The 12,050-nt window shown below is 50.3% G+C and overlaps 7 protein-coding genes across 7 annotated transcripts; 4 read left to right on the forward strand and 3 right to left on the reverse strand.

The window, feature by feature from the left end:
• Positions 1-290: 290 nt before the first annotated feature.
• Positions 291-1,036, reverse strand: VTN00DRAFT_221 (mitochondrial 54S ribosomal protein uL13m; the record flags this gene model as incomplete). The annotated part of the gene is made up of 3 exons (XM_069428403.1): positions 291-406; positions 598-958; positions 1,016-1,036. 3 exons carry the CDS (start codon positions 1,034-1,036, stop codon positions 291-293), a joined length of 498 nt encoding a protein of 165 aa, XP_069290929.1.
• Positions 1,037-1,276: 240 nt separating this feature from the next.
• VTN00DRAFT_222 (40S ribosomal uS9 domain-containing protein) lies at positions 1,277-2,176 on the forward strand (the record flags this gene model as incomplete). The annotated part of the gene is made up of 4 exons (XM_069428414.1): positions 1,277-1,514; positions 1,592-1,614; positions 1,719-1,790; positions 1,886-2,176. 4 exons carry the CDS (start codon positions 1,277-1,279, stop codon positions 2,174-2,176), a joined length of 624 nt encoding a protein of 207 aa, XP_069290930.1.
• Positions 2,177-2,492: 316 nt separating this feature from the next.
• Positions 2,493-3,941, reverse strand: VTN00DRAFT_223 (uncharacterized protein; the record flags this gene model as incomplete). The annotated part of the gene is made up of 1 exon (XM_069428425.1): positions 2,493-3,941. One exon carries the CDS (start codon positions 3,939-3,941, stop codon positions 2,493-2,495), a length of 1,449 nt encoding a protein of 482 aa, XP_069290931.1.
• Positions 3,942-4,293: 352 nt separating this feature from the next.
• Positions 4,294-4,658, forward strand: VTN00DRAFT_224 (uncharacterized protein; the record flags this gene model as incomplete). Its single annotated transcript, XM_069428436.1, has 2 exons — positions 4,294-4,374; positions 4,470-4,658. 2 exons carry the CDS (start codon positions 4,294-4,296, stop codon positions 4,656-4,658), a joined length of 270 nt encoding a protein of 89 aa, XP_069290932.1.
• A 17-nt stretch (positions 4,659-4,675) lies between these two features.
• Positions 4,676-5,400, reverse strand: VTN00DRAFT_225 (40S ribosomal protein uS11; the record flags this gene model as incomplete). The annotated part of the gene is made up of 4 exons (XM_069428447.1): positions 4,676-4,827; positions 4,884-5,044; positions 5,187-5,259; positions 5,334-5,400. 4 exons carry the CDS (start codon positions 5,398-5,400, stop codon positions 4,676-4,678), a joined length of 453 nt encoding a protein of 150 aa, XP_069290933.1.
• A 585-nt stretch (positions 5,401-5,985) lies between these two features.
• Positions 5,986-7,970, forward strand: VTN00DRAFT_226 (uncharacterized protein; the record flags this gene model as incomplete). The annotated part of the gene is made up of 7 exons (XM_069428458.1): positions 5,986-6,080; positions 6,457-6,517; positions 6,567-6,678; positions 6,739-6,887; positions 6,953-7,552; positions 7,618-7,749; positions 7,815-7,970. 7 exons carry the CDS (start codon positions 5,986-5,988, stop codon positions 7,968-7,970), a joined length of 1,305 nt encoding a protein of 434 aa, XP_069290934.1.
• A 1,356-nt stretch (positions 7,971-9,326) lies between these two features.
• On the forward strand, positions 9,327-11,111 carry VTN00DRAFT_227 (uncharacterized protein; the record flags this gene model as incomplete). Its single annotated transcript, XM_069428469.1, has 4 exons — positions 9,327-9,379; positions 9,533-9,542; positions 10,041-10,556; positions 10,614-11,111. The coding sequence occupies 4 exons, from the start codon at positions 9,327-9,329 to the stop codon at positions 11,109-11,111; spliced, it is 1,077 nt and encodes a 358-aa protein (XP_069290935.1).
• Positions 11,112-12,050: the final 939 nt, after the last annotated feature.

A 12,050-nucleotide genomic window follows, 5' to 3' on the forward strand; every position in this document is an offset into this window, starting at 1 on the left:
CTTTAAAAGGCTGGATCTACTTCTAGTTATGAGGCTGGGCATACAATTGGAGTCTTTAGAACTGTACATAAACCGGCGTGGGTATTTCTCGAGCATTGCTGATATCATTCATAGAATACAGAATCAAACAAGATTCAGACGAAACAGATTCCCTCTCGGTTTTCTGTCTAGATGGTATAACATATCGGACAATATCAAAACAGCGTGATCCCGATGGACTCCACCCATGCGCTTCTAGTTAAAACAAGGAAATAGTACAGAGAAATTGAGTCACTTGAGACTCCATTGCGTTACGACGATCTAGCTTTTTGCAGCGCCTCCTTCACTTCTGGCAGGTTGCCAATCACGGATTGGTTGCCGTACTTGACGATGTTTTCCTTGTAGGGGTGGGCAAGACCTTCGAAGGCTGCAGCGCAAATGAGTCAGCACGGACGCCTCTCCGAGAGCTGGACAATCAATAAAGCATGCTATGGTCTTCCAATCGATCCACTCGCAACCTCAACAGCCAGCAGGGAAAAGTATATTATCTTCCCCACTTCATCCAGAGCACCGCAGCAACATTGAAGTTGTAGAATCAATAAAAGCAGGAATACTCACTCTTCAATCTTGCCAATCTCTTCTCCCGCAAGCGGTTCTTCGGTAGCATCCCTCTCACTGCCCTCCGCAGCACCTCGCCGCCTCCCCATTTCTCAAACATCTTGTCCATCGTCATGCTCTTCAGGCTACCCGGACGGGTCGTGTGGGTGTAGTACATCTTCTGGAATCGCTTCTTGCCAGTCGTCTTAAGATCATGGCAGCCGACGGCGACGACGTAGTCACCGCAGTCGGTTGAGGGGTCATAGATGGGCTTGTGCTTTCCCATCAGGAAGAGGGCAATCGAAGATGCCAGGCGACCGAGGGAGCGCGGGTCGGAGCCGACATCGATGTAGTGCCATGTGCGGGAGTAGGCGAGACGAGTCTATGTTACATATTCATGAGCCATCCGGACAATTCGAAGAAGGTTTAGAGGTTTTACCTTTCCGACTGTCTGCGACATCTTGGCTGGATCTGGTGTACCTAAGCCCGCTGATCAGGTATGAAATTTGAGGGAAAGGAATTGAATCCCCTTTCGCTATCAGATCTTTGTTGTACAACCAGGACAGAGCAGGAATGGTTCTCAATGGGCGAAAAAAGTCCAGGCCTGGCGAACGCTCTCACCTTCCTGTAGCCGAGCTCATTTCCCTTCCGAACTCTGATCGGAGGTTCAAAGTTGATAGCGCGCGACGCGTCACGTGATATGACCTCGCAACCGCGCACTGGAGCAGTAACCCTAGATTCGACTAGCGCGCACACTAAGCGAAAGCCCGCACACCCGCAAGCCCAGGTTGGATTTTACACCTTGAATCGAGAAGACTGCGACGACGATACGACAACACCCTCTCGAATCTCCGCACACTCTTCTCGACACCGGCAAGGCCATCCATCCAACATGGCTACCATCCAGAGTGTGCAATGCTTCGGCAAGAAGAAGACGGGTGAGTGGCTTTTTCGCAACCCTGAGGGGGAATCTTTGTGCGGAGAAGTTCAAGGCTGACTTGATATTCGTTTACAGCTACCGCCGTCGCCCACTGCAAGGTACGAAACAGTCCCTCATTGCCGACGATTTTGTAATTCGATGTTGGAAAGGAATTACAACGCTGCGATTTGGGTGGGAGAACGATTACTGAGTCGGACAACAGCAAGGCAAGGGCCTCATCAAGGTCAACGGCCAGCCTCTTTCCCTGGTCAAGCCTGAGATCCTCCGCTTCAAGGTACGACGAATTTTTCACCTCTGGCCATGGACGACTGTTGCGCTGGCCTCATCGCTTCCCAATGGACACCATCTGACGGTTTTTCCAAAAACTAGGTCTACGAGCCTCTCCTCATCGTCGGCCTCGACAAATTCGCCGGTGTCGACATCCGCATCCGCGTCTCTGGTGGTGGTCACACCTCCCAGATCTACGCCATCCGCCAGGCCATCGCCAAGTCCATCGTTGCCTACTACCAGAAGTACGTCGACGAGCACTCCAAGAACCAGCTGAAGCAGGCCTTCGTCCAGTACGACCGCACCCTGCTCGTTGCCGACAACCGCCGCGCCGAGCCCAAGAAGTTCGGTGGTCGCGGTGCTCGCGCCAGATACCAGAAGTCCTACCGTTAAAATGGTGCTGTTTGTTGGTCTGGGGACGTTCCGGTGCGGTTCCGGGGAACAAGGAAACGTGTGTGGGTATTGATGTGGCTATTTACGTGGGATACTGGCGCTTTCTCAGCTGGAGGTAGACTAGGCCAGGTTTCTGAAAATAACAGCTTTTTTCACCTTTGTTCAAAAAACCCGGATGTTCAGTACCGCACGGTTGGGTTTTTGAAAATGGGCTAGGATGCAGCTTCATTATCTCGAAATCTGATATCACGTGGTTAAAGACAGCATCACAATAACGGAGAACTTATGAGCTGGCAGTCCGCTGAAACAAATCATATTATTGCAACTGAATGTCTTGCATATCTACATCATCTGCATCTTCTGACTCTGAACCGCCGCCTTCCCCGAGGTCAACAACGACAGGCGCATACTCCCCCGTTTCGTCATCTGCCTCCCAATCGTTGAGCTCCATCTCCACTTGCTCTCCGTCCTCGAGCTGCAGCATGCCCCTCCGAACTATGGCTTCTCGTCTGAGCTCCCAGCCATACTCCCTTTTCACCCACTTCTCCAATTCGTCCAGTTCGGTTTTGACTATAGACCCAGCGCCCTCGAAGACCTCGTCCACAGTTCTCTTGAAGTTCGTCAGTAGCTTTCTGAGAAACGCCCCGCCATCATCCCCATTCATCTCGAACAGTCCGCCCTCAACGTCATCGCACCGCCTCAAGTGTAGCCGCAGTAGTCGTAGCACGTCCCTGAAGAATGTCTCCCTCTCCTTGATCGCCGCACGGCACGTGAGAATCAAACTCAATAACCTCTTCCACTGTTCCAGACATGAGAAGTTCATCATCGTCAGAACCATGAGGAACGTAAACTGCAACTCCCCTAGGACCTGCGCCTCCACTATGCGCTCGTCCGCGGACGACACTGAGTACCGTCGTATCAGATCTCCCAATGCCCACGACCGGTCCTGCGCAGCTTCGGTCCTCTCCCGTCCGATTGCCCCCTCCCGCCAGGTACGCTTGAGATCGACTGGGAGGAAGCGCAACTCCTTCTCCTGCTCACCAGCGACCCCATCGGCGCTCACGGCTCCCGGTCCCTTAAGGCCTGGTATATGGTCCGCATCCTGTGCCGCCGTACTTGCTGAAGTGACCATCCACCGAGGGCGACCATCGACATCAAAATCTGGGTCTCCTAACACGCGCGACAGCAGCTGCGGCGAGATCCAGCGCGTCAGACCAACCCAGTCACTTCTCCCTTCCTCCTCGTTGTCCTCCTCGTCACGGTCCTCTTCCTCTTTTCTTCCGGAAGACGATGACGATCTTGATGGCGGCACACGACTCCGATACCCAAACAACCCACCACTCTGCCACACCGCACCCAGATTCGCCTTGTGCCGCATGGCTTCCTGCCTCTCTGCATCATTGTCCCCCCTCAGCGGTACCAAAGCCTCGACATTCTGATCCCACTTCCATATCCGGATCTCAGTCTCACCACCAGCACCGCCTAGGCCCTGCGTCCTCCGGTCAACTGCCGTGCTGTCAGCGTGCCCCGCCGCAGCGGCTGCGTCAGCGGCGGAGATGTCACCGACGTAGAACCAGGCCCCGCATCGGAGGGAGAAACTCTCCGTGGTGCCGGTGTAGAGGAAGTGCCAGCCTTCCGGGAGGTCTCTGATGCCGTGGAAGTTGGCTGTCGAGGTGAATGTTATGAGGTCGATGCCGACGAGGGTCTTCGGGGGTAGGTGGGGGAGGAGGATGGTGGGGGTTGGCGATAGGGATGGCGGGGGCATGGTTGTTTTGCTTTTTTCGTCTTCAGACTCAGGAGGGGTATACGTGTAGAAGAGGGAGGCGGGAGAGGAAAGCTCTGTTTGAGCTTTCGATTGTTCAAGGAGATGCGTTAACAGCAGGTTTCCGACTTGAGTATCTGATGAAGTGCGGCGAAGATCGCAGAAACCTAAGGTGAGGAAGTCCTGGTGGCAGGTGGCGCTAGACACATCATGCTCCGCAGATGGAAAAATCTCCTCCGTCTTTGTTGATTTCTAGGTAATGCAGGTAGAGTGCTTGGATTATCTGGTTGCAAAGAGCTGAAGACTCTGTCCCGCATCTTTCCGTAATGTTGGTTACATCACGCCTCACAATTCGATGGAACTTGTTGCGACCATGAACAAATTTAACTCCAATTGGCCCCCCATCAACGCTACAATGCGGTCTGCTACTTCAATAGTTAGATTACGCCGTAAATAATAGATTTCATTACGCATTGAAAAATTACTTGAAGATTGTCCTCAGTTGAGATACTTCATTGATTCATTGGGTAGCTGTTATCGTGTCAAAAGGGAGCTACAGTATGCCCAAAGCTGAGAATTGACTGGAAGAAAGAAAAAAGTGAAGACCAGGCGAAAATGCCGTTCTTCGCGTTATTCCATCCACATTCGCAGGCAGAGACACCTGCAGGTACCCTTCAATCCGTCCAAGTTCCAGCTGCAAGAAACCCGCAGCAGGAATAGAAGTGAAGCGCACATGTCTAGAGACGGCGACCACGGCGACCACCCTTGCGACGAGTAGAGTCGGAAGGAGTCGGGGTAACGTCCTCGATTCTGCCAATCTTCATGCCGGAACGGGCCAGAGCACGGAGGGCAGACTGGGCACCAGGACCAGGGGTCTTGGTTCCGTTACCTGAGATGAGTTAGAAATCTGGATTCACAATGGGGCAATTGTAATAGTATACATACCACCAGTGGCACGGATCTTGATGTGGAGGGCATTGATGCCAAGCTCCTTGCAGCGGGCAGCGACATCCTGAGCAGCCAACATGGCAGCGTAGGGGGAGGATTCGTCACGGTCAGCCTTGACCTTCATACCACCGGTGACACGGCAGATAGTTTCGCGGCCGCTGGAATCACCCAGAATATTAGCCTCTGCATGCCATCCTGCGGTATCGAGACGAAATCCAGTCTTCGAACCGTTCCGACTTCCATGACGCACGGAAAAGGTGTGCGCAGCAAATCAATCATATGCAGAAAGGAGTCACGAACCTGAGATCGGTAACATGGACGAAGGTGTCGTTGAAGGAGGCAAAGATACGGGCGACACCGAAAACGAGCTTGCCTGTATCAAGTCATGTTAGAGAGGACCGCATAGATGGAGGTCTGCGCATCGCGCGTGAGGTAAAAAGGACGTACCATCTCCGGCCAGAGGGCCGAGAGAGACATTCTCAGGGCGGGCGTTACCGGTCTTCTTGGGAGGCATCGCGACTGTGGTGGATTGGGGTTGTCTGTGGATGGAATATGGATAGAGAAGGAAACAAAAGAACCTCGCCGACGATGAGCGTAGACATTGACACAGAAAATTGACCGTGTGTGCCCTAGAAAATACCCCGGGTCAACCATGATTGGTGGGTAAACTTTTTCGGAAGGACCCACGGGCCACCATTGGGCTCGGTCAAGCGAACTGCTGCCTCAGGCCTCCAGACCATGGATCGAGACACCTTTGCACGTGACCGCAACGGTGCGGGACCATGCTCGGTGGGACGTCGGTCCGACAGTTACTAGCGCTAATGGAGGTTCCGGCTGCTTCTTTAACAAGCTCTGCCTGCTTAATTTTTTTCTTTTTCTTCCTCCTAAATTCTCGAGTTCACCCAGGATCTGGCGTCGTCTGCCCATGTCCTGTTTCTTGAGAAGACTGATGACCTGAGGCTGACGGATCAGTATCCGTCGGGTCATGCGTGAAATTGTCCCCTTTCTGATGCTGTCTTGGTAATGACTTTCTTGTCTCACTGACAGACACATCTTCAGCAAATCGTTTATCTTGGAAGCAAGATCACCTGCCTTCAACATGAAGCTCACCAAAGAGATTGCCACAATTGGCATCATTGGAATGGGAGACATGGGCAAGATGTATGCCCAGCGGTTGAGCGATGCGGGATGGAGGTAATTTTGCGCCCGCCCATTCCCTTCTGCCCTTGGTATATATCCCAGGGCAAAACTGCCTGTTCATGGTAAGCTACCTACCCTCTCTGCTTTCTTTGCTTGTATATGATGACTAGAGTGCATTTGGCTCGAGCATGACCTGACAGTCTGACTGCCTTACCATTCTGGTGCTGGCGGTTAACTGTTGGGTTGTCACTGATGTAAAAACCACGCTACCTTACTATCTTTTATCTGAAACATTGTTTTCCGCTCTGCATATTGTCTTCAGTTACGCTGTATTGCTCAGCTGCTAACGGATTTTACCAGGTCATCGACTTCTGCTTGCCGTCCTCTTGTCATAACGAAAAGGTATGCTAATGATACTTTCTGCCTGAAGGATTAATGCGTGTGATAAGCCCGAGAACTATGATACCCTAAAGAAGGATTTCGCAGCCAAAGTATGTCTGTCGCCACCGTTTCAGTCCCGGTGAAACTCATTGTATGTAGCAAGGTGTCACAATCCTTCCGAATGGGCATCTGGTTTCAAGAATTAGCGATTTCATTATCTACAGTGTAGAGGCAGGAGCCATTGACAAGATAGTCGCTGAGTATGGGCCGTGTATGTTATCATGACTGATAGCTATCTTATCGCTTCCATCCCTCTCTGACTTTTGGAAAGCCACCAAGGTTGGTGCGATCGTCGGCGGGCAAACATCTTGCAAGGCCCCAGAGCTGGCTGCATTCGATAAACACCTTCCCCCGGATGTAGAAATTATTTCGTGCCACTCTCTCCACGGCCCGAATGTTAATCCAAAAGGTCAACCTTTGGTATGGTCTGCCACGCATACTTGCCCGTCCAGTATTATAATAGTTATATTAATATCCTTCATCAGGTTCTCATCCAACATCGAGCCTCTGACGAAAGCCTGAAGTTTGTGGAAGAGGTCTTCTCTTCTTTCGGATCTAAATATGTTTATCTCACTGGAGAAATGCATGACCGTATCACAGCGGATACGCAGGCAGTCACACATGCTGCGTTTCTCAGTATGGGCACTGCCTGGCAGGCTAACAACCAGTTTCCTTGGGAAATCCCGCGTTGGGTTGGCGGTATCGAGAATGTCAAAATCAATATCACGTTGCGCATTTACTCGAATAAGTGGCATGTGTACGCTGGTCTAGCCATCCTCAACCCGGCTGCAAAAGAACAGATCCGCCAATATGCCCAGTCAGTAACAGAGCTCTACAAGTTGATGATCGGAGGTCACAGAGAAGAACTGAAGCGTCGAGTGAAGGCAGCAGGAGCAGCAGTCTTCAAGTCTGACACGGAGGGGCAGGATTTACTCCTAAAAGATGAAGTGCTCGATCGATTTTCCCTTTCCAAGGGTTCCCGCGAGGAGGCTCCGCCCAATAATCACTTGAGTCTGTTAGCAATTGTTGACTGCTGGTCAAAGCTTGGCATTGTGCCTTATGACCATATGATCTGCTCAACTCCAGTGAGTGCTTGTGCCCGATCCTGGTTTGCCTAAGTGGAACTGCTAATCGTGTGCACTGTACAAAGCTTTTCCGTCTGTGGCTGGGAGTAACAGAGTACCTCTTCCGCAACCCCAGTCTTCTAGAGGAGGTGTTGGATATCGCCATTGACGACAACACCTTCCGCTCTGATGATCTAGAGTTTACCTTCGCAGCACGCGTAAGTAGCCTATGCTCTGTTTGGAAGTTGGCTCGTTTGCTGACTTCCAACTTTCTGGCTAACAGGCGTGGTCCGATTGTGTCTCCTTCGGTGATTTCGAGTCCTATCGTGACCGTTTCGAACGGATTCAGCAATACTTCGCTCCTCGGTTTCCTGAAGCGGTCAGACTTGGAAACGAAATGATGAAGACCATTCTGGAGAAGACAACTCCTGGGTCTTAGTAACATGTTGCGACCTACAGGGTGACCATTAATGTTGCTTGTCCTCTAAATTGAGGCAGGCTGGACGATTCGACTGCCAAAGGTGTTGATGTGTACGTTTACTTTTACATGCGGAGTACGGTAGTTAGCTCTATGTAACCGTCGTTCTGAAATTAACGTTCTAACGGATTGCTAGCAGTCTGGATTATTTACTCCGTGCAGAGCCATCGAAGAAAACTCTCTAGCAGAAAGCCTGCTGCCGTAAAAGATTAAAGACATGGGTTCTATCTGCTTATCGCTGCATTTATGCGGTGCATGTCCATGAACTCGGGTTATATTGATAGGAAATATAGTCGATATTGTGCCTGAATGTAAGTTGCTCGGGTACTGTGTCACCAGTGTGGAATATCCTTTGATACCTAGTATCCTTTCATCTGTTATGGAGAGCTCCGGTGTTAGATCTACAATAATATCTAACTCTTTCAAGCATTCCTGTCATATTCTCTTTTTTCATGTACCGATGCAACGTAGTTTGGTGAACTGCGGTGTTGGCAAAGGTCCAATGTCTCTGCACGTCTTTAGGGTACCTGTACAACATGGTGCTAGTACAGTGAGGGGCACAAGCTCCAGCCTTACGTATGGGTGGATTCACCTCCTGGACTCGAAGCAAAGGACTTCCCGCCTGCACAGTTTTGTCCTGAGTCTTGTGCTGTTCACTAGCAAGAGCCACAGGGAAATCTTTGTACTGATATGCAGTATCCACCACTCCTCGTCAAGGCGTATTGCTTGTGGACTGCACTGTAGTGATTTGATTGTGAACCACTCCGCACCATTCCCGCAATTCCCTGGCTGTCTCCCCTAGGTGCTTGACCTAACTGGCACACAGTCCAATCACTCACATGGGACAGAGCGCCGGACAGTGCTCGCCCGCGGACATCAAGGCAGACAATAGGGGTCGGAGCTTTCTTTGATCCACCAGCACTCGCCACGGAGTCTGCTAGTTCACGAGAGTACAGGGATCTCCCAACCGGAGTCTCCCCGTACCGCTCTAGAGCTCCAAATATAGCCACTTTGTCGGTTTTTGTCTCTCATTTCCCTTATTTTTCTTTCCGATCAGACCTGAGGAACGTCGGCTGGGCTATCCTGGATATCACTTTGTAAGTCCCGTGTCTCCTTTGACGAGAGGAAAGCTGCTTCCCCATCTCGGGTGGGTCGCGCCTGCATGGGGTCGGGGATGATCTTCAGCGCTTCCTGCTCGGCACGAGACCCCAGATTGACGTGTTTCATCTATGTCTGGCTTTACCAGAGCTTCAGTCTCGGTATTTCTCACTGATCCTCCTGTCCACAGCCTGTGGTCTGTCTAGAGATCTAGTCACAATGTCTACTTCTGTTCCTACTGAAAAGGCCTATTTTGAGCCGTCCATGCGAAGGTGAGTGGAGCATCTCCGTCATAGAGTACCTAGTGAGTCGGGGTACCCTCGAAGCTATGCAGCGGCTCGGTTGATACCTCTACGGATGAATATTTCTAGATAACATGTGAGGGTAATACGAAATGCTGATACTGACTGTTGTTTCTCCTATAGGACTAAATCTGTGAGTAATTCACCTCTGCTTTTCTCTCTGTCCTCTTGCACATGTCTTTGTCAGGTGTAATTCGAATTCAGATTCCAGCTCTTATGCCGCTAGAGGCAATGGACACGACACGCTTACCCTCGTCTGATAGACATTTTTATCGCAGCAACTCGATCCTGACTTAGATGTGGTGACAATCCCTAGATCTGACTATGAAGACCTGGTGAGTGCTCCATACTTGGTCATCTCTAGAACTTTACAAGACGCCCAGAAGGTTAATATACCGTCGTCGCTTTAGCTCCGCATATCGCGCGCTTTCAGTATGTTCACCCTGTCTTTCGTTTCTCGATTGGACTCTTCCACATCTTCTACAGGCCGCACCCTGTGGATGCACGTGGTACTAAACACTATCAGATAATTTGAAGGCCTCACTGCTCAGTGGTGGACTACCTCCGGAATCTCTCGATGTTAGGATAATTCCGCAATGATAGGAAGTAACGATGTTGATTATATGACCAGATATTGATCTATGGATCGGATTCCTCTCCTGACAAACTTGCCCAAGATGACCATGCCGCCACTGATGACGGAAGGACTGCAACAGACTCTAACGCAGACGGACCTGCCTATCCAGTGTCGGGCTGTACAGACACTAGAGGATCTCAAGAACATGAGAATGGGGAAACCAGGCTGTACGGCAACAGAAGAAGCCCCTCTGGGACTTACCCGCATCATCGTAACTTCGATGACGATAATACCTCTCTCTCCAGTGATGAGAAGGATGTCTGTAGTGGCACTTCAAGCAGCGAAAAGCCGTTCGCTGTATGCACGGAGCAGCGTACTATTGCCATCCGTGGGTTATCAGAGCGTACCACGCATCACGATATTACCGAGGTTGTTCGAGGCGGAGCTCTTCTCGAGATATTCCTTAGAACCCGTGATCGTATGGCCAGCGTCTCGTTCGTCGAGGGATCTGCTGCCCAAGAGTTTCTAAATTATGCCAAACGTCGGGATGTCTACATATTGGGCAAGCGCGTAAGTCCTTACTCACCCCGTACAGAACTTTTTAATAGCTAAGCACTGTTGGTATAGGTTGAGGTCTCGTGGAGTGACCGTCAGTTCTTCCTCACACCTTACGTTGGAGCCAAGATCAGCAATGGAGCTTCGCGTAACCTTGTCATTCACAGTGTAAATCCAAACATTACCGAGGAGCGCATCCGCAGGGACCTTGATCATATCCACAATCTTATCGTCATAAACGTACAATACCATCAGGGCAACGCTTACATATCAACCAACTCCGTTCATAATGCGTTGTTCGCGCGCTCCTGCATGATGTCACGCGTGACCTATAAGGGTATGAAGATTGGATTCTATCCGGATGAATGTGCTGGACCCATTCCCAGGGTCCAAGCCGTACCAAAGAACGAGACTGCGGCACCGGTCAAGAAGGTAGACCCACCTGTCAACCGTTTCCAGATTCTCTCTGTCGATGGGGCCGATGATTCGGGGGATGAGGATGGTGAGCTTGCAAGCTACGCGTCCTTCGGTGGTGGGATTCGTTGGACAGACAATAGTATTGCTGCTTGATAGTAGGTCATGGGAGTAGTCGTAACTGACGGTGACTACTACGTGAACATCTTCAAGCTGTATTCAAGGTTGTGCCATCCTCTTTCATATCCGAACATTGGGTTTGTATGAGAGAGCTGTTACTTAATTTCCTGGATCTTTTTTTGCTGGCTCTTGTCAAATCGCGATGTTCTCTCTCTTATCGGTCCTCATAAAATTGGCCTTTTCATCACATACTCCATGTACTTCAGTATGGGCTCCAGGGTGCACTTTCGTGGCTAATAGTGACGTTTCCCTCATGGATACCCGGCAGTTCTCTTAAACGAATGTCGCTCTAATTCATCTTGATTTACAGCAGTTCTTTCCAGCACCATCGCTTCAGTCTGTACTTTGCAATTTCTCATGGGCATCAAATCTTAATAGAAAACGAGAACACGGCTAAATGAGACAACAACATAGGGTTCCAATCTGCTCTATGTTTAACATATAAATCCAGGACTTCGTTTGAGCCACTGTCCCCTGAAAACTGGAAACATCTATTCGTCCACATTTTCGAACTCGAGATGTAAATTCGACAACTACAGAAACGTGGCAAATAGAATTGAGTTCCTATAAAGTCATGACTCCTGCTCCGTCTGACTCTCTCTACCTTAGATATGGGGCTGATATATATGCAAGCTTGCTGTCCAAGGATCCGTTGCTTGTCAACGACTGCTCGACTCTTCCACGAATTCTGAGACATAGGTTAGGAGGTAGGTAGGCACCTAGGCAGTTGTCGGCGGGATAGCAATCTGATAGGATGATTGGGAAAGACTCCAAGTGCACACTAACTATGGATCCCAGAGTGCTACTACCTACTAACTAACGAACAAGTACCGAACACCGCAATCAGATACCTATCCGTAAGCGCAATATCCATGGATGATAAGCCGCTAGAGACTAAGGACCATCCGGTGATTG

This window comes from Thermoascus crustaceus (assembly GCF_041956765.1).
Source record: "Thermoascus crustaceus strain CBS 181.67 unplaced genomic scaffold VTN00scaffold_1, whole genome shotgun sequence".
NCBI classification, from domain to species: Eukaryota; Fungi; Ascomycota; class Eurotiomycetes; order Eurotiales; family Thermoascaceae; genus Thermoascus; species Thermoascus crustaceus.